The sequence below is a fragment of the Neofelis nebulosa genome, chromosome 8 (genome assembly GCF_028018385.1).
Source record: "Neofelis nebulosa isolate mNeoNeb1 chromosome 8, mNeoNeb1.pri, whole genome shotgun sequence".
Classification (NCBI taxonomy): Eukaryota; Metazoa; Chordata; class Mammalia; order Carnivora; family Felidae; genus Neofelis; species Neofelis nebulosa.
In genome coordinates, this window is record NC_080789.1 from 46027742 (window position 1) to 46047471 (window position 19730).

The window sequence follows — 19730 nt, forward strand, 5'->3', positions numbered from 1 at the left end:
TATCCCACATGGGTAAGGGGGGATTACTGTATATCCATAAATGCAATGTTGTTCAGCAGAAGGCAGGGAAGGAAGGCAGGAAGGCAGGCAAGAAAGAGGGAAAGAAGAAGGATGGATGGACTGAGAAGTGCTATAACATGGATAAACCTTGAAAACATTATACCAAGTCAAAGAAGCAAGTCACAAAAGGCCACATACTGTATGATTCCATTTAGATGAAATGTCCGCAACAGGCAAATTCTCAGAGATGAAAAGTAGATGAGTGGTTGCAAGAGGCTGGAGTTAAGTGGGAATGAGGAGTGTACTACTAAAAGGTAGTTTCTTTTTTAGGAGTGATAAAAATGTTCTAAAATTAGATATTGGTGATGGTTACACAAGTCTGTAAATATATTAACACCACTGAATTGTATACTTTAAAAGAATAAATTTTATGGCATATGAATTATAGCTCAAAAAAGTTATTTTAAAATGGCATTCCTTGGGGTGCCTGGGTAGCTTAGTTGACTTAAGCATCCGATTTCAGCTCAGGTCATGATCTCATGGTTTGAGTTCAAGCCCAGAGCCTGGAGCCGGCTTCAGATTCTGTGTCTCCCTCTTTCTCTGCCCCTCCCATGCTCACACTCTGTTTCCCCCCCTCTCTCAAAATTAAACATTAAAAAATAATTGTTTTAATGGCATTCCTTATACTGGAATAAATAAATAGCAAAAACAAAAACAAAAACAAAAACATAAAAATAAAAATAAAAATAGCATTCCTTGGGTGCCTGGGTGGCTCAGTCAGTTGAGCGTCTGACTCTTGGTTTTGGCTCAGGTTACAATCTCACAGTTCATGAGTTCAAGCCCTGCACCAGGCTCTGCACTCACAGCGTGGAGCCTGCTTAGGATTCTCTCTCTCCCTCTCTCTGCTCCTCCCCTGCTCATGCTCTCACACTCTCTCTCTCTCAAAAATAAATAAATAACCTTTAAAAAAAAATTCTTAATAGCATTCCTTCCTTTAGTCACACCCTTTCTTTTTTAAATACCTTTCCAGCGTAGAGAATACTAGAAGAATCTAAAGCATCATCCAATGGTCTCCAGTCCACTATTACTTCAGCATCCTAGAGAAAGAAATTATGGACTACGGTTACTATTCAGCAATATCTTACACTCTTAGTCACCTATGTGTAATTCCCTGAACCCAAAATGAAAATTTTAAACCACTAAATATTAGCATTTTAAGTATGTAATATCATAAACGATTTGATAATTGTTATATAGATTTTTAAACTATTATTATTCATTATAAAAAATTTACATTACTGCAACTTTTACATAAGTTTTATAATAGTCCACGCCATTTTACTGGCTATCTAAAGTTACTTTTTTTCTGGGGTGCCTGGCTGACTCAGTGGAGCACGGGACTCCTGATCTTGGGGCAGTGAGTTTGAGCCCCACACTGGGTGTAGAGATTACTTAAAATCTTTTTTAAAAATTTTTAATTAAGTATTTTTTTCTAACATCATTTTCATGTTAAATTTACAACCACTGTTCAATTACATAATTTCACCTCACACATGAAATTCAAACTAACAATGCCCTAACGATGAACCACTGCCATAAACAATCATAAATAAAATCATTTACTAGAAACCCACCTTTTCTAACACACGTAATATTCCTGAAATCAAGCTGTCTTGGTCATTGGTCTTTCCACAAGATGAGTGAATATAGACCCCTTCCTGTTCGTATATAATCTGGAACAGCAAAAAAAAAAAAAAAAAAAAAAAGAATTAACCACACATTATTAAGTACTGTTTCAACATTTGTTTTAAAAAAGTGAGATATATTCCTGTAATGCCTGAACCACGTTTCTGATTATTTCATATATAAATGTATTATTTGAAAAATACCACTCAAGTTTAAGAGCACTTCAAACTAAGACAAACTGGAAGGAAGTTTGCTTTGTTATGCATGGAAGTTTGATTTAGTGATAATCACAACCTTGATCTTCTCCATAAACAAAAATGCTATGTGTCTCAAGCAGATTCCACTTAAAATATATTATTAACAAACATTAAGCAAGATATTGGGTTCAAACTGAAAAAGGATCTGAAAATACTCAAGAATAAGAACAGATGAAATGCAATAAGGAATCACTGCTTTCTTTTTTTTTTTTTAATTTTTTTTTTCAATGCTTTTTTATTTATTTTTGGGACAGAGAGAGACAGAGCATGAACAGGGGAGGGGCAGAGAGAGAGGGAGACACAGAATCGGAAACAGGCTCCAGGCTCCGAGCCATCAGCCCAGAGCCTGACGCGGGGCTCGAACCCATGGACCGCGAGATCGTGACCTGGCTGAAGTCGGACACCTAACCGACTGCGCCACCCAGGCGCCCCAGGAATCACTGCTTTCTAACTATTCCTAGAATAGCACATTTTACTGTAAGATTGTTTCAGTGTGTTTTTATAGCAAAATGGCATAGAAATTCAGGGAATAATATGGGAATTTTAAAGAGTAATGATGAGGACCATCTAGGAATGATTAAAGTAGTTCAAGCACACAAATATTTACTGAATACGTAAAACACTATAGTTACGTAAGTATGATTAAAACATGGTCCCTGAACAACATCCTATGGCAATACAAGGGAGACTTAAGTTAATTCCTAAGTAAACTGAACCATACAAAGGTAAGCCTTATTTTCTAAAAGCATAATGTTATAAACTAAGATTCCATTCCTGGGACCCATTTTAAACCACTAAAAAATTTTTTTCATTAGGAAAATAAGTAAAAGAGAAATAAAATAATCACTTCTAGACCTAAGTATTTTTGACATATGTAAGATTAGAACAAAGTGCAGTTGCAGTTTCCATTTATGTAGACATTTTAATTCCAGTACAATTAACATAGTTATATTAGCTTCAGGTGTACAATATAGTGATTCAACAATTCTTTACTCAGTACTCATCATGGTTAAGTGTACTCTCAATCTCCTTCACCTATTTCACCCATCCCCCACCCACCTGCCCTCTGATAGCCACCAGTTTGTTCTCTACATTTAAGTCTTGAGTTTGTCTTTTTCTTTGTTCGTTTGTTTAAATTCCCCATGAATGAAATCATATGGTATTTGTCTTTCTCTGACTTATTTCACTTAGCATTATACTCTCTAGATCCATCCTTGTTGAAAATGGCAAGACTTCATCTTTTAATGGGTGAGTAACATCCCACTGTGTGAATGGGGGGGGTGTGTACACCTCATCTTTATTCTTTCACCTATCGATGGATACTTGGGCTGCTTTTGTATTCTGGCTATTGTAAATAATGCTGCAATAAACATAGGGGTGCATATGTATCTTTTGAAATTAGTGTTTTCATATTCTTTGGGTAAATACCCAGTAGTGGAATTACTGGATCATATGGTAATTCTATTTTTAATTTTTTGAGGAAACTCCACATTGTTTTCCACAGTGGCTGCACTAGTTTGCATTCCCACCAACAGTGCATGAAGATTTCTTTTTCTCCATATCCTCACCAACACTTGTTTCTTGTGTTTTCAATTTTAGCCATTCTGACAGGTGTGTGAGGTGGTATCTCATTGTTATTTTGATTTGCATTTCCCTGATAAGTGATGTTGAGCATCTTTTCATGTGTCGGTTGGCCACCTGGATGTCTTCTTTAGAGAATGTTTGTTCATGTCTTCTGCCCGTTTAATTGGATTATTTGGGTTTTTTTGGTGTTGGGGTGCATAAATTCTTTATATATTTTGGATACTAACCCCTTATCAGATATATCATTTCCAAATATGTTCTCCCATTCAGTGGGTTTCTTGTTTTGTTGATGGTTTCTTTTGCTGTGCAGAAGCTTTATATTTTGATGTGATCCCAATAGTTTATTTTTGCTTTTGTTTCCCTTACTTTAGAAGACATATCTAGAAAGATGTTGGTGTAAATTCAAAGAAATCACTGCCTATGCTTTCTTCTAGGGTTTTTATGGTTTCAGGTCTCATATTTAGGTCTTTAATCCATGGTAAAAGAAAGTAGTTCAGTTTCATTCTTTTACATGTAGCTATCCAGTTTTCATAGTGCCACTTGTTGAATAAACTTTTTCCCATCACATAACTTTGCTTCCTCTGATGAAGATTAACTGAACATATAATCATAGACTTATCTCCAGGCTTTCTGTTCTGTTCCACTGATCTGTGTGTCTCTTTTTGTGCCAGTACCATACTGTTTTGATTACAACAGTTTTGCAGTACATCTTGATATCTGGGATTGTGATACCTTAAGTTTTATTCTCTTTCAAGAATGCTTTGGCTATTCGGGATCTTTTGTGGTTCCATACAAATTTTAGGATTATTTATTCTAGTTCTATGAAAAATGCTGTTGGTATTTTGATAGGGATTACATTAAATCTATAGACTGCTTTGGGTACTATGGACATTTTATATTTATGTAGAACTTTTATTAATATAAACACATCACTATTCAGAATAGCATGTGGACCAACAATGCAAGACAAGCACCATCACAACCTATCACCATCACACCCTAGTTACAAATGTAAATGGGTATGGGGCAACTGGGTGGCTCAGTCAGTTGAGCATCCAAGTTCTACTCAGGTCATGATCTCACAATTAATGAGTGCGAGCCCCAAATGGGGCTTGCTGCTGTCAGTGCAGAGCCCACTTGGGATCCTCTATTCCCCCTCCCACTCTGCCCCTCCCCTGTGTGCTCACACTCTCTCTCTCTCACTCTCTCTCTCAAAAATAAACTTTTAAAAATGTAAATGGGTATGCATTCTGTTGTTTTTAGTTAGCATTTATGGAACACTTATGCACCGGGAACTCCGCATATGATAGCTTAATCCCTACAACTCTAGACCACAGGCTCTATAACTGTATCCTACTACATCATTAGAATGAGAAGCCCATTTGTGTTAATGAGAAAACTGAAAGAGAGGTTAAATAACTTGTCTAAGGTTGATGACACAAATACTAAGGGGTAGTTAAGGAGTAGTGTGGAGATTAAAATCCTGGCAGTCTGACACCAGAACTGTGCTCTTAACCACTACATTATAAAGCACCACATTACTTTTACTGCCTGTTCTGTGTTAGTCACTTGTGATATGTGTTTGTCACAAGTGTTAGTCACTTGTGATATGGATTTGTACATTAGGAAAAGAGTCCTTTTAATTTAGTAATCAAGATCAGAGAGAAATTCTGATCTCAAAAACCCAAGGTAGCATTCAATGTAATAGTTGTTAAGCACCAGCCAGCATTAAGCAGAAGGCAAAGACTGGGGACAGTATGAGTTGGGAAATGGTGGGAGACATTCTGTATTATTTGTATAAAAGTAAAAACTTTCAAAGTACACAGATTTATTCACACATATGCATAAAGATATGTTTAAGACTATTCACAGTATTATTTACACTATCAGGGGAGGTGAGGGAAGGAGGAAAGAAGGGAAGTTATGAATTTAAATATCCCACAGAGGGAAATGATCAAATATATCCTGGGATATTCATTCTACAGAGAATACTATTTAGCAGTTAAGAAAGAATATGGTACATTAAATGAACAGAAAGACACAGAAAACAGCGAATTACATATAGTATATGACATCTACATTTTTTTTTTTTAAGTTTCTCTAAATCTCTGTAATACACAGAACAAGTTCTGGAAAGACACACTTAAAGCTGTGAACAGAAGTTACTTGAAAAAAGAATGGGATGTGGAAAGGCTGAAAGAGAACTGTAACTGTCTATTTTAATGCCTCTAACTGACTTGAATATCTTGAAGTTAAAATATAGTTATACATTGCTTCAGTAATAAAAAAATAATTTTAATGAGTAAAGTGGGAAAAGGGAATTCCAGATGTATAAACTATAACCTTTCCAGACTTCAGCTTATCAATTTTTAAAACAAGAGGTTAAACTGGATAATGTATCTGAGGCTACAATATGGAAGTAGGAAAAGGTTAAGAGGGGAAAAAAAAATCCCTTAAAATTTCAAGTTTTTGTGACAAATAGATCAGAGACATACCCTGAAACTACATGTTAGCATATTTTCACCTAAGACTCAGCTAACAGAATAATCAAGAGCTTCATAGTTCTCATAGTAGAAAAAGTGACACTTATTTACCCAGAAAAGGTTGGTATCGTTAACAACATAATCTAAGATTCTGTGATACCATTAACACTTAACAGATTCTGGAACCTTAATAAAGTAAGTGAATCCTAAAGAGTCAAATAAAATACCTAACTGAAGCACATTAAGCAACTCTTTCTTTCCCATACATATGTTGGCCAAGTGTCTGTTCTCTTTTTCATTTAAGAAAAAGCTGAATTTCCTAAGTAATTTAGCTGGGAAAATACCTAAAAAGCATGATAGTACTAGGTATCTTATGAAAAAGTCCAAGCTGCACTCATTCCATGTTCTGTGTTCCTTAACTCTTTAGTACTTTTTGAGGGACAAATTACATGTCCAAATATTCACAATCCCAAACCAAGACTTGTACTGTCTTTAGAAAGCAGTCATATTCGGCTAATTTGAAGGCTGTGATGTTAACCGATACAAATTACTAATTCTGCCAGAAATAGAATGAAATTAATAAACTTACTTACTGAGCTCCTAACCTTTATTAAGTCTTGTAAGACTTAAAGGGACAAAAAAAAGTTCTAGTTGCATCAAATATGTAATTTACTTCAAATATTAAAGTTAATGATAGTTTTAAATTTTTTTTAATGTTTATTTTTGAGGGGCGGGGGCAGAATACAAGCAGGGAAGGGGCAGACAGAGCAGGAGACATGGAATCGGAAGCAGGTTCCAGGCTCTGAGCTGTCCACACAGAGCCCGATGTGGGGCTCAAACCCACGAACTGGGAGATCATGACCTGAGCTGGAGTTGGTTGCTTAACCAACTGAGCCACCCAGGTGCCCCTTAATGGTGACAGTTTTAATTATTTCTTTTTTTTGAAAAAAAAATTTGTAATGTTTATTTTTGAGAGAGAGAAAGAGCACGCAAGTGGGAGAGAGGCAGAGAGAGAGACACACACAGAATCCAAAGCAGGCTCCAGGCTCCGAGCTATCAGTACAGAGCATGACAAACCATGAGATCAGGACCTGAGCTGAAGTTGGACACTTAAATGACTGAGCCACCCAGGAACCCCAACTATTGACTTTGTTTTCAAAGCAGTCTGATCTCTTTTGATCCTCATAGCTAAACTGAATGTGTCAGAAATAGACCTTATTTCCATCTCCATTTTACAGAAGAATAAACTGAGACACAAAAGCTATTCAGTGACTACTCAAGACCACATGCACATCAAAGGAGGGAGTGGATTTCAGATTTCCTAACATCTTCATCCATTAAATCTCAATTGTTACTGCCTCAAGAAACTACCAGAAAAATTCCACATGGTTTCCCTACAGAAAAGCAGTTTCTGAAATTGCTTAGATGTAGAAAATAATGCTGCTTAGGCCTAAAAACAATTTTTAAATGTCTTTAATTTATAAAGCAATGCAGCAGTTAACTAACAATTAGGCCTTTTAACAAAAACTCTTGGTTTCTCTCCCATCCGAACTCCTACTAAATAGTACACAAAAGAAATTTGTAGGCCCTTTTGTAACATGCATTTATTTTATTTATTTTAACATTTATTTTTTGAGAGAGACAGAGACAAAGCGTGAGCGGGGAAGATACAGAGAGAGAGGGAGACAAAGAATCCCAAGCAGGCTCCAGGCTCTGAGCTGTCAGCACAGAGTCTGACACAGGACTGGAACTGGTGAACTGCGAGATCACGACCTAACCCAAAGCTGGATGCTCAACCGACTGAGACACCCAGGCGTCCCGAATCATATATTTTACTCCTAAAGTCCTCCACTCCACTTTTGAGGGAATCATTTCACTTTTTTTTAATTTACAGAATATGTTTGTTCATCACTCGTTTCTCAGTACATGAGCTTATTAATAAAACACAACTCTACAGGTATCAACTATCTACAATAGCTCAAAACACAAAAAGAGAAGTCCAATTAAAATTGTGATCTTATACAAAGTGTTAAAATGGTATTTCTTCTTCATTAGACCCTATAAGTGAATTGATTCCTGATGAGTATCTTTCTGCCATAGGATATTCTGCATCCTATCTTCGTCAATGGTAATAATCAGTATTTGAAAAGCTATCTCTAAGCTTGTTTGGTATGAAAAATTATTTTGCTACAGGGAATAATTATGATATCAGGAATTTCATCCGAGGTAATACATTTAGTAAAACAGGTTTTCAATTTCTTTACTCTGGTTTTGTTCATAATCTCTAATGCAAGATAAAAAAGAAAGGTTAAAATGTTATTATCATCAGCATGTAGTATTTCTATTATGCATTACTTTACACAGCATTTCTATGTTATCAATTTGATCCTCATAACACAATTAGATACGTGTTATCATTCCTACTTTGTAACAGAAAAAAATGCAAGGACATTAAGTGATTTGACTGAGGTTCTTCCACTATTTTGGGGTTGAGATTTGAAAAGTTTTATTTGTCCAAAGGGTACACAATGAAAACGACAATCAACTTAAGGCTCAATATATACAGACACTAACAAAATTATTCCAGTATACCATATGCTCATATTCCCCTCCGAAGTAGTCACCAATTACCAGTGTTGTGAACATGAGTTGGTCCTCTGTGCTACAGGAAGCAAAGAAAGGGCATCAGCAATGCCTCTCTTTCTACTACCTAAGATTTGAGAGAAGATAAAGAGTTCATAAGCATAACAGGAAAAAAATATCAGAAAGAAAAACAAGAAAAAATTATATTCTACTGAAGTGAAGGGCAATGAAAACTAATGTCAAGAAGCTGGCAAATGGAAAGCTAGGAGAAGAAAAAAGACTGAGACAAGGGTGCCTGAGTGGCTCAGTTGGTTCAGCGTACAACTTCTGCTCAGGTCATGATCTCACAGTTCATGAGTTTGAGTTCTGTGTCTGGCTCTGTGCTGACAGCTCAGAGCTTGGAGCCTGCCTCAGATTCTGTGTCTCCCTCTCTCTCTCTCTGCCCCTCTCCCACTCATATTCTCTCTCTCTCTCTCTCTCTCTCTCTCTCTCTCTCTCTCACTCTCAAATATAAATGAACCATAAAACAATTTTAAGGGGTGCCTAGGTGGCTCAGTCTTAAGGTTAAGCAACCAACTCTTGGTTTCAGCTCAGGTCATGCTCTCACAGTTTTTGGGTTCAAGCCCCACATCAGGCTCTGTGCTGACAGCGTGGAACCTGCTTGGGGTTCTCTCTCTCCCTTTCTCTCCGCCCATCCCCCACCTGCACAGTCTCTGTCTCTCTCAAGGTAAATAAACTTAAAAAAAAAAATCCTAGCAACAGTAAAGAAATGTAAGAAAGTAAGTACTAGAAAAGTTAGGACAGGAGCCCCTGGGTGGCTCAGTCAGTAGAGTATCCTACTCTTGATTTTGGCTCAGGTAATGATCCCAGGGTTGTGGGACTGAGCCTGCGTCAGGCTCCATGCTGAACGTGGAGCCTGCTTGGGATATTCTCCCTCCCTCCCTCTCGCTCTCTCTCTCTCTCTCCCCCTTCCTACCCCTCTCCCCAGCTTGAACGCATGCTCTCTAAAAAAAGTTTTTTTAATATATTTTTTAAAAAAAGGACAGTAGTTACTTAGGAGAAGAGGGTACATGGAAGGTCTTCTGGAGTGGCTGCAAAGGTCTACTACTTCTTGACTAAAGTGGTGTTTCCCTTATGATGTTATAAAGGTGTCATTTTTCTGTATTATGTTTTGTTTTACAACCAAAATGCTAAAAACTACTGGTAATAAATGAAAAATATGCAGTTTTAAAAAGCATTTAAACCAAATCTCAAAGGTAGTGGAGGAATATTGTCAGATGGAAACCAGGACATGACTTCAACAATAAAAGGACCTACCCTGAGAAAACAAAAGGGAAGGACACACCAAGCAGAAGATCTGAGGGAAGAGCACCACCTATCACTAAGTGTACCTGCAAAATAAAAGGAAGTGAAAGAAGAGAAAGAATGCTATTGTTATAGAATATACACAGACTACCAATGAAATGGGGTAAAAAGACACTAATATAAATTACTAACTGATATAAACCTACTCTCTAGAGGTGATGATGACCTTCAGCTACCCAAATATCTACTGGCATTCTCTACATAATCAGCATCTGACAAAATTCTTGAAGGTCTTGTTGACAATGTCACCTCTCAGAAGACACATGACAGAAAAAAACCAATACAGACCAACAAGAATAAAACGGTTATTACAAAAACTCTGAAAGAAAAAGACCAGCTCAGAGTTCATAACTACCAAGGAAATAAATCTGGAACACAATCAAACATTCAGCCTGAGCTTGAGAAAAAAAAGATATATAACAGAAATAGATATTAATCCCACCAAAACTAGAGAAGAAAAAAAACAACAACTATAATACCTTATACTTCCAACCAAGAGGGCAGGAGACTGGATTTACCCTCCCACCAGGAAACAAAAACAGAAAAGGAAAGCGAGCAAGTAAGCAGGCCAAATCGATGAAACAGAGTGTGTGTGTGTGTGTGTGTGTGTGTGTGTGTGTGTGTGTGTGTTTAATCAGGTAATGAAGGACAGTGACTGTTCAAAGGAAACAAATGAGGTGGGCCATATAACTGCCCCAGCTTACTGTCTTGAGAGAGTTTCTAGCTGGCAAAGTGAGAGAAAACCCAGCCAATGCCTAGTGGTCTCCTGGAGTTGAGGACACAGAGATGGGAATTGGGGGAAGCCAAGTCAGAGTTCACAGGACAGAGTACCATAGAAGAGATAAGTGCACAGAGAATTCAAGAGATCTGTAGAGGTCTCTCCCTGAGTAGTCAGCAGAGTGTTGGTCAGTGCATGCGTGTCCATAAATTATCAAAGGCTAGGAGGAAAGGTCACATGAAATTATTAGAAGAAACAATATGCAGGCTCACATGGAATTGTTCCCCAAAGGGTGGGAAACCTCATAATTCACAGGGCTCTGAGTAAAGTACTCAGAGCAGCCTGGCCTCAACAGTCAGGCAAAATCAGTCCCACACTAAATACTGTGCTGTAAAATCAACTAACAAACTTTAAAAGACCCAAAATTATTTTTTTCCAACCTTACACAAATTCCAGAAAACTGAAGATGAGGAGTAACTTCCCAACTCATTCTATGAAGCCAGCACTACCCTGGCACTGAAATGAGACTAAAACATTACAAGAAAAAAAAAAAACGAGGGGCGCCTGGGTGGCTTAGTCAATTAAGCATCCGACTTCGGCTCAGGTCATAATCTCACGGTTTGTGAGTCTGGGCTCCATGTGGGGCTCTGTGCTGACAGCTTGGAGCCTGGAGCCTGCTTCGAGTTCTGTGTCTCCCTCTCTCTCTGACCCTCCCCCACTCACACTCTGTCTCTCTCTCAAAAGTAAACATTAAAAAAAATTTTTTTAAGAAAATAAAACTATATACACCAATATATCTCATGAATTTAGATGCAAAATTTTAAACAAGACTTAACAAACTGAATCCAACAATATGTAAACAAGGAAAATACTTCATGGTTTAATACTCAAAAATCAATCTCTGTAAACTCACCATAGCAAAAATATTTTTAAAGAAAAACCATATGATCATCTTACAAGGTGCAGAAAAGGCACTCAATAAAATCCAATGCCCATTTCTGATAAAAACTCTCAACAAATTTAAGAATAGAAGGAACCCTTCTCAGTCTGATAAAGGGCATGTATGAAACACTACACCTGATATCATATGCTTAAAGACTGAATGCTTTCTCCTAAGATCAAGAACAAGATAGATTTCCAATCTTATCCCTCTATTCAACACTATGCTTGAGGTCTTGAACATTACAATAAATAAAAAATAAATATAAGGCATCTAGACTGGAAAGGAAAAAGTAAAACAACTTATTTGCAGATGACAATCGTCTACATAGGAAAATTAGTAGAATCTACATAAAAGCTACAAAAATTAAGTGAAAACCCAGCAAGGATCCAGGACTCAAAACCAACATACAAAAATCTATTATTTACATACATACACGCATATCAGTAAATAAGGTTTTTAAATACAGCATTTACAATAACTTCAAGAAATATCATATACTCAAATATAAATCTAACAGATAACGTGTAAGACTTCTAAACTGAAAATTATAAAAGTATTTGAGAGAAATGAAAGAAGACCTAATTAAATGCAAAATACACCATGTTCATGGCTTAGTGGAATCAATACTGTTAAGATGTCCATTCTCCCCGAAACTGACCTCTAGATTGATTATAGTGCCAATCAAAATCCCAGCAGGCTCTTCTGGAGATAGTAAAAAGCAGATTCTAAAATTTGTGTGGAATTCAAATGACCTAGAACAACCAAATCAGACTTGCAACAGAATAATGTGTGGAACACTAACATGCCCGGCTATAAGACTCAGCATAAATCTACAGTAATCAAGAAAATGTGGTACTGATGTAAAGAGAAACAAAGAGATTGACTGTCCAGAATAAAGAATTCTGGAATCAACATAAAAATGCATATATAGTAAATTTATTTGACACAAGTAGAAAAGCAATTCAGCAAAGAAAGAATAGTCTTTTCAACACACAGTAATTAAAAAACTTGAATCAGAGTGCAAAAAAATAAACTTCAATTCATACACCACACAACATATACAAATTAAATTGAAATGGGTCACAGATTTAAGTGTAAAACCTAAAACTACAAAATTTAGGAAGAAAACAGAAAATCTTATGGTCTTGGGTTCAGCAAAAATTTTTTAGAAATGACACCAGAAGCATAAAAGAAAAAAATGGATACATCAACAAAATTGAAAACTTCTACTTTTTTTAGTGTTCATTTATTTACTTAGAGAAAGAGCAGGCATGCATGCACACACAGACACACAAGTGGGAGAGGGACAGGGGGAGAGGGAGGGAGGGAGAGCGGGAGGGAGAGCGAGAGCAAGAGAGAAAGAGAGAGAGAGAAGGAGAGAGAGAATCCCAAGCAGGCCCAATGCTGTGAGCGCAGAGCCCTCAGCCCCACCTCATGAATCGTGAGATCATGACCTGAGCTGAAATCAAGAGTCAGATGCTTAACCACGGGAGCCACCTGAGCGTCCCGAAAACTTCTGCTTTAAAAGACACTATCAAGGAGCGTCTGGGTGGCTCTGTTGGTTAAGTGTCCAACTTAAGCTCAGGTCATGATCTCACAATTCGGGAGTTCGACCCCACATTGGGCTCTGTGCCAATAGCTCAGAGCCTGGAGCCTGCTTAGGATTCTGTCTCCCTCTCTCTCTACCCCTCCCCCACTTGCGTGCTCTCTTAAAAATAAACAAACATTAAAAAATAATTTTTAAAAAATAATAACTAAAAAAAAGGCACTATCAACCAAATGACAAGCCAAGGCTCAGGCAGGGAAAATACATTTGCAAATCATATCACGTATCTAATAAAGGGCCTATATCCAGAACGTAAGAAGTCTCACACGTCATTTTCAAATGTCTCCTCTCTGTAAAGAGGACTTTCATACTATTCTTTCTAATCTTATACTCTAATAAACTTTTGCCTGCTGAAAAAAAAAACAAAACAAAAAAACAAAAACCCAAAAACAAAACAAACAAAAAACTCTCTCATAACCCATTAACAAGAAAATGAATAGCTCAGTTTAAAATAAAATGAGCAGGGCGCCTGGGTGGCGCAGTTGGTTAAGCATCCGACTTCAGCCAGGTCACGATCTCGCGGTCCGTGAGTTCGAGCCCCGCGTCAGGCTCTGGGCTGATGGCTCGAAGCCTGGAGCCTGTTTCCGATTCTGTGTCTCCCTCTCTCTCTGCCCCTCCCCCGTTCATGCTCTGTCTCTCTCTGTCCCAAAAATAAATAAAAAACGTTGAAAAAAAAATTAAAAAAAATAATAAAATAAAATAAAATGAGCAAGGGACAACCTGGGTGGCTCAGTCAAGTGAGAGTCTGACTCGTGATTTCCGCTCAGGTATTGATAACAAGGCTCCATGCTGGGCATAGAGCCTGCGTAAGATTCTCTCTCTCCCTCTCTCTCTGCTCTGCATAAGCATGCACACTCGCTCTCTCTCTCAAAAATAAAATAGACAAAAGGTTTGAACACTTTACCAAAGAAGATTTACGGATGACATATAATCACATGAAAAGATGCTCAACATCCTTAATCATTAGGGAACTGCAAATTGAAACCATAATGAGATACTACAAATCTATTACAATGGCTATAATTAAAAAGGCTAACATACCAAATGTTGACAGAGATGTGGAACAATTGGAACTTTCGTACATCACAGTAAGCATGTAAAATGGTACACCCACTTAGAAAAATAGCTTGGCACTTTCTTAAAAAGCTAAGCATGCAACGAACATTATGATCCAGCCATTCTACTCCTTGGTATTTGCCCAAGAAAACAGAATGTGTCTGTTCATACCAAGACTATACCAATTTTCATAGCAGCTCTATTTAGAATAGTCAAATGTAGGAAAAAATCCAAATGTCTATCAACAGGTAAATAAATGAGTAAATCTTGGTATGCCTATACAGTGGGATACTATTTGGCAATAAAAATGAATAAACTGGGGCATCTAGCTAGCTCAGTCAAAGGAGCATTCAACTCCTGATCTTGGGGTCATGAGTTCAAGCCCCACATGGGGTGCAGAGATTACTTAAGTAAAACTTTTTGAAAAATGAATAATGCAACATTAATGAATATCAAAATAATTTTGCTGAAGACTAAAAAAAATACAAAAAAAAACCAGTTATATAATTCCATTTATATAAAATTCTAGAAAATGTGAGCTACTCTATAATGACAAAAAGCAGCTCAATGGTTGCCTGTGTACAGGGTAAAGGTAGTGACAGATTACTGTGGGTCAAGAGGAAACTTCAGTAAAAATATTATCTTTACTGTGCTGACCGGTTCAGTGTATATATACACACACTGTTCACAGTGTATACACACACACACACACACACACCATAAACTATCAAATTACACACTCTATATGCAACTTATTGTCAAGTGTACCTCAAAGCTGTATAAAAAAATAAGTTACATGGGAGGTTTACTGTTTAAACCGTAAAACCCCATAGAAACGTAAACATGTAAAAGTAGAAGATAGTTCCATTAAAATGGGGGGGGGGACGGGGCGCCTGGGTGGCGCAGTCGGTTGGGCGTCCGACTTCAGCCAGGTCACGATCTCGCGGTCCGTGAGTTCGAGCCCCGCGTCAGGCTCTGGGCTGATGGCTCGGAGCCTGGAGCCTGTTTCCGATTCTGTGTCTCCCTCTCTCTCTGCCCCTCCCCCGTTCATGCTCTGTCTCTCTCTGTCCCAAAAATAAATAAATGTTGAAAAAAAAAAAATTAAAATGGGGGGGGGAGGTTAATCCCGCCTCAAGAAAAAAATTTTAAATCACACCATGTTTTTCGTTGCAGATTAAGTGTCTACAGGGAGCAAACACTATCACCAAAGACCTGCCACTTCATGGTACTAAGCTAGTTATATAAAGTTGATTCAAACTGGAACTTTTATTAGGCACTTACTATGTGCAGACATTACAAAGAACAGAAAATAAACAAGATAAAGTTCCTTGCCTGTGTGTACCTAGCAGTGTTATAAAGAACGTAAAATCTTTACACAAGCTAGAATATTCTAAGTGCTCCCCACCCTCTTGGTGGGGGAGGGGGGAGAGAACAATGTATTGAAGTACCAAAGAAAGGAGAAAAATCCATTTCGAATAAAACCGCCTCATACCATCCCGACTATCTATTTTTAAATATTTGCTAAGATGCCTAACCAGGTAAATATGTGTCTGTAACTCCCAATGATGATGGCCTGCTGATAGCAACATAAACTGCAGCATTTTTTTCCTTTAGCAAAGGAACTATGCCAGATTGAAACTTACTAAAAGAACTCTAGGAACCACAGCAAATGTTTTAGAATAAACTTGCTGACCTCTAGTTTAGCAAAAGTTAGAATTAAAAGGCAAAAATGAGGCAGGAAAAGAAATTCAAGTTTCTACATAAAAAGAAATGTACTTGGGACAATCTAACCATGCTACTTCCTGACAAAAAAAGCTGAAAAAGATTAAGTTGCACTATATTATAGCAAATAATTTTCTATATTGTTCCTACACTTAAGTGGGATTGGATTTTTATTTATATTATGAATATCATAATCTTTATTTTCCAAAACTAGAGATAAATGATAACATTCAACCCAAATATTTTAAATTTACTATCAGGGATAAAATTCTTGCCCTAAATCTTTGTTCAAACATGGAAACCCAACACCTACTATACATACATACATACAATACCTACTATACATAGCATACATTCTTTTTTCTTTGTTTTTAAGTTTATTTGGAGAGAGAAAGAGAGAAAGAGAGAAAGAAAGAGAGCAGAAAATGTGCAAGCAGGGGAGGGGCAGAGAGAGAGAGACAGAAAGAGAATCACAAGCAGGCTCCACAATGAACCCAACAGGGGTTCATCTCACAAACCGTGAGATCATGACCTAAGCTGAAATCAAGAGTCAGATGCTAGGGGCGCCTGGGTGGCGCAGTCGGTTAAGCGTCCGACTTCAGCCAGGTCACGATCTCGCGGTCCGTGAGTTCGAGCCCCACGTCAGGCTCTGGGCTGATGGCTCAGAGCCTGGAGCCTGTTTCCGATTCTGTGTCTCCCTCTCTCTCTGCCCCTCCCCCGTTCATGCTCTGTCTCTCTCTGTCCCAAAAATAAATAAAAAACGTTGAAAAAAAAAATTTAAAAAAAAAAAAAAAAAAAAAAAGAGTCAGATGCTTAACCAACTGAGCCACCCAGGCACCCCACAAAACATACATTCTTGAACTGTAGTACCTATGTGAATTTTATAAGCTAAATTTAACAAAAAAGTGACAAAAATTCAATTTCTTTAAAACTATCAAGCATATTGAAAATTTTTAACTTTTGGTTAAAATACCAGTGTGAGCCCAGAAATTCTAATGCACTCAACACCCAAATATCTAAGCACCTACTTGATATTTTCATTTCAATAACCCACAGGCATCTTAAACTCAGTACGTCTTACCCCAAATCTGCTCTTCTGATATTCCCACCTCTATCAAAGACATTCCATCTACCAGTTATCCTCTTTTTCATCATTCCCATCCTATTTCCTAAATCCCTCAAACCTTCACCTCTGACACTGACCCCTCATCATAGCTATCCTGGGTTGCTAAAATAACATTCTGGTCTCTCTTCTCCCAATCTGGTCATCTCCCAAAAATTTGTGTAAGGTGTGTAAACACCGCCAAAACTGATCTTTATAAAATGTACATGTGACCACACCATGCCTGAACTTAAAATCCTTCTGACTTTACCCTCTATCCTCTACACTTTACCTCTGCAGCTAATCAACACCTGACACTCCCTAATACATGCAAACTTTGTCTCTTGGGTCACTCTGAACCCACCTTTCCCTCAAACCTTTGTACCTTTTTATGTGTGTTCTCTGTTCTCTCTTCATTACACCTTCTCTCTGCAAATAACTTCTACCAAATCCTTCAAAACAGCACATTTTTTTTACTCATACACTCAACAAATTTACTGAGCTTCAATGAAATGTGAGGAATAAAAGCTGTCAGTAGGAACACACACACCAAAAAAAAAAAAAAAAGTGTCTGCTGAAACTAGTAGCATCATGTAAACCAGTAAATAGTCATAGCACAGTGTGATGGAAGGCACAGGCTCCTGAATGAGATGTCATTTTCAGTTATTTCTCCAATTAATATACAATTAATGCATACAATGTGCCAGGCACAGAGCAAGCTTCTGGATATAAATACAGAAGATTCAGTCACTGCCTTCACAGCACTTATAACTGAAGAAGAGATTAGGACAATAAAACAAATAATTACAATGTATGATTTAAGCATGAATAGGCTACCATAGTAGGACCTAATAAATGATATCTCATCTAGACTTAAGGGCTAAAACAGGATGAGAAATCAGAAAGACTGAACTACAGTGATATATCTATCAACTGAGACCTGGAGAATGACAATTTTAATTTTTTTTATTTGAGAGAGAGAGAAAGAGGGAGGGAAAGGGAGGGAGAGGAAGAAGAGAGGGGGAGAGGGAGAAGAGGGAGGGAGAGGGAGAAGAGGGAGGGGGAGGGAGAAGAAGGAGAAGGAGGAGGGAGAAGAGGGAGGGGGAGGGAGAAGAAGGAGAAGGAGGAGGGAGAAGAGGGAGGGAGAGGGAGAAGAGGGAGGGAGAGGGAGAAGAGGGAGGGAGAGGGAGAAGAGGGAGGGAGAGGGAGAAGAGGGAGGGAGAGGGAGAAGAGGGAGGGAGAGGGAGAAGAGGGAGGGAGAGGGAGAAGAGGGAGGGAGAGGGAGAAGAGGGAGGGAGAGGGAGAAGAGGGAGGGAGAGGGAGAAGAGGGAGAGAGAGGGAGAAGAGGGTGCTCACACAGAGGAGGGGCAGAGAAAAAGAGAATCCCAAGCAGGCTCCACATTCTGCACAGAGCAGGACACAGGGCTCAATCCCACAACCCTGGGAAAATGACTTGAACCGAAATCAAGAGTCAGCCGTTCAATCAACTGAACCACTGAGGTGCCCCTGGAGAAACAATTTTTTTTTTTTTTAATTTTTTTTTCAACGTTTTTTTAATTTATTTTTGGGACAGAGAGAGACAGAGCATGAACGGGGGAGGGGCAGAGAGAGAGGGAGACACAGAATCGGAAACAGGCTCCAGGCTCCGAGCCATCAGCCCAGAGCCTGACGCGGGGCTCGAACTCACGGACCGCGAGATCGTGACCTGGCTGAAGTCGGACGCCTAACCGACTGCGCCACCCAGGCGCCCCGTGGAGAAACAATTTTAACCAGAAGGTTTATGTTCTTGGCAGAGTATACATTCTACACAGAGAACAACAGTTCAGTGCATGGCTACAATCCAGATCAGACAGTAAAGGTTAAAGAGTTTAGGGACAAAAGTAGAGACCAGATCAGATCACAAAGAGTTTTGTAAACCACACTCAAGAATTTGGGAGTTTGGAATTTGTCTTGAAGATAACTCTTTGCCACTAGAAATCCATGAAAAAGTTCCAGCAGGGGAATGCCATGGTCAGACCTGCCTTCTCGGAGCCAACACACTGGCTGCAGAGCCAAGAATGAACAGCTGCAATAATCCAAGGGAAGGAGAGATTCATGGTGGCTTGAACTACAGCTGTGGCAGTAGGGATGAAGAAAAGCAGATGGCTTAGAAAAATATTTAGAAGGTCAAAGTGACAGAACTTCATGACTGATTAGATGTGGAAGATGAAGAGAAGAGAAATCAAGGACAAAACTGAGTGGATGAGGTTATTCACTGAGATAGGGAATACAGAAGGAAAAAAAAACCAGTGACTTTCATTTGGGACAAGTTAATCAGTAATGACTGTAGAACTAAAGAAATGTAGAACATAAGCTGTTTTAAGAGTAACAACCACAATCAATACTACGCAAAGCAATCTACACATTCAATACAATCCCTATCAAAAGAAAACCAACATTCTTCACAGAAATAGAACAAACAATCCTAAAATTTGTATGGAAACAGAAAAGACACTGAATAGCTAAAGTAATGTTGAAAAAGAAAACCAAAGCTGAAAGCATCACAATTCCAGACTTCAAGCTGTATTACAAGGCTGTAATCATCAAAACAGTATGGTACTCGCAAAAAAGACACACAGATCAATC

The 19730-nt window shown here is 38.2% G+C and overlaps 1 protein-coding gene across 4 annotated transcripts in view; it reads right to left on the minus strand.

Annotated features, from left to right (window-relative positions):
• TBC1D15 (TBC1 domain family member 15) overlaps positions 1–19730 on the minus strand; it is a 76553-nt gene that overhangs the window by 47766 nt on the left and 9057 nt on the right. For 2 of the 4 annotated variants that reach the window (XM_058742024.1, XM_058742026.1), the window contains 2 exons: positions 1635–1733; positions 1023–1097 (listed from right to left, as the gene is read on the minus strand). In XM_058742024.1, the coding sequence (XP_058598007.1) occupies positions 1023–1097; positions 1635–1733 (174 nt within the window). Of the gene's footprint in view, positions 1–1022; positions 1098–1634; positions 1734–8641; positions 8665–9910; positions 9933–19730 lie in introns of those variants that run through there. The other 2 variants (XM_058742027.1, XM_058742025.1) reach the window with 2 other exon arrangements.